The sequence below is a fragment of the Acanthisitta chloris genome, unplaced genomic scaffold, assembly GCF_000695815.1.
Source record: "Acanthisitta chloris isolate BGI_N310 unplaced genomic scaffold, ASM69581v1 scaffold34267, whole genome shotgun sequence".
In the NCBI taxonomy this organism is placed as follows: Eukaryota; Metazoa; Chordata; class Aves; order Passeriformes; family Acanthisittidae; genus Acanthisitta; species Acanthisitta chloris.
In genome coordinates, this window is record NW_008682628.1 from 1 (window position 1) to 1,215 (window position 1,215).

The window sequence follows — 1,215 nt, forward strand, 5'->3', positions numbered from 1 at the left end:
GTAGGTAGAAGAAATCAGCACTGCATCACTAACTTCAGTTTTATATCAGTTGATCTTTTGCTACCCATGAAAAAGATACTTTTTATCTGTACTATAATTTATAGCTAAATTAATAAGGAAATAACAAACTTACTGCTGAGACTCTTCCTCTCTTGGGTTTTCTCGTTTGTTGCTGGAGTTGGAGGTGTGGTGGGCTCAGGCACAGTCAAGAAATTAAACACAGAATACTTGTCTCGTTTCACTTTTGGCAAACCAACTATGGAAGAACTAGAGGGAAAGAAAAAAGTTTGATCATTGTTTTTAACACAGAAAAGGCCTCAAATTACCTACAAGAAGCCCGAACAGCAACAGCAGTGCTTCCAATGACAGAAGTGGACAGAGTGGCTGGAGAGCACCAGGAGAAAGGGACCTGGGAGTGTGGGGAGATAGAAAGCTGACCAGGAGACAGCAGTGTGCTCAGGGGGCCAAGAACGCCAAAGGCATCCTGGGCTGGATCAGGAACAGTGTGGTCAGCAGGACCAGGAGGTGATTCTGCCCCTGCACTCGGTGCTGGTGAGGCCACACCTTGAATCCTGTGCTCAGCTCTGGCCCCTCAGCTCAGAGGGACAGTGAGGGGCTGGAGCAGGTCCAGAGCAGAGCAACGAGGCTGGGGAAGGGACTGGAGCACAAGTGCCATGAGGAGAGGCTGAGGGAGATCTCTTCCAACCCAGTTGACTCTGTGATTCTATGACTCAAAGACACACTATTTTGTCAGGGGTCACCATGTTTCCTGACACACGAAAACTTTGTGTGGTTCTCTATCACATCTACCATGACACAAAAAGAAAACATGGAGCCAGGTTTTCCACAAGCAAATGAAAAACTCAGAGCTTTCCAGAAGAGCCAAAAACATGAGTGTCAATTCTCTTACTCAGGATATGGATCACGAACATTAAATCTTTTACACAGCAGCTTATCAGGATGCCATTCAAACGTGTCCCTTGTGAGTTTGCCAAACATCTTCATCTTCACAGCAGTTTCCTTGTCGTCGAGAGCATTCTGAAAAAGTCAAACATTTAGAGCTGTGAAATAAGCAACAACTTACTGAACTGACTATTCCTGTTCTAACTTAGGAGCAGGACAACATCAAATACTGAAGTGCAGTTTAACAGATCACTACTCTGTGCAGTGAGTGTTTTCTAAAGCTTCTAAACCAATGGCATCCTGGGCTGGATC

The 1,215-nt window shown here is 45.2% G+C and overlaps 1 protein-coding gene across 1 annotated transcript in view; it reads right to left on the bottom strand.

Moving 5' to 3' along the window:
• Positions 1 to 133: 133 nt before the first annotated feature.
• Positions 134 to 1,215, bottom strand: part of GPATCH1 (G patch domain containing 1) — a gene marked incomplete at both ends in the record, with an annotated part of 9,210 nt that continues 8,128 nt past the window's right edge. The window contains 2 exons of the mRNA XM_009078604.1: positions 134 to 267; positions 911 to 1,038. Coding sequence (XP_009076852.1) covers positions 134 to 267; positions 911 to 1,038 — 262 coding nt within the window. The remainder of the gene's footprint in view (positions 268 to 910; positions 1,039 to 1,215) is intronic.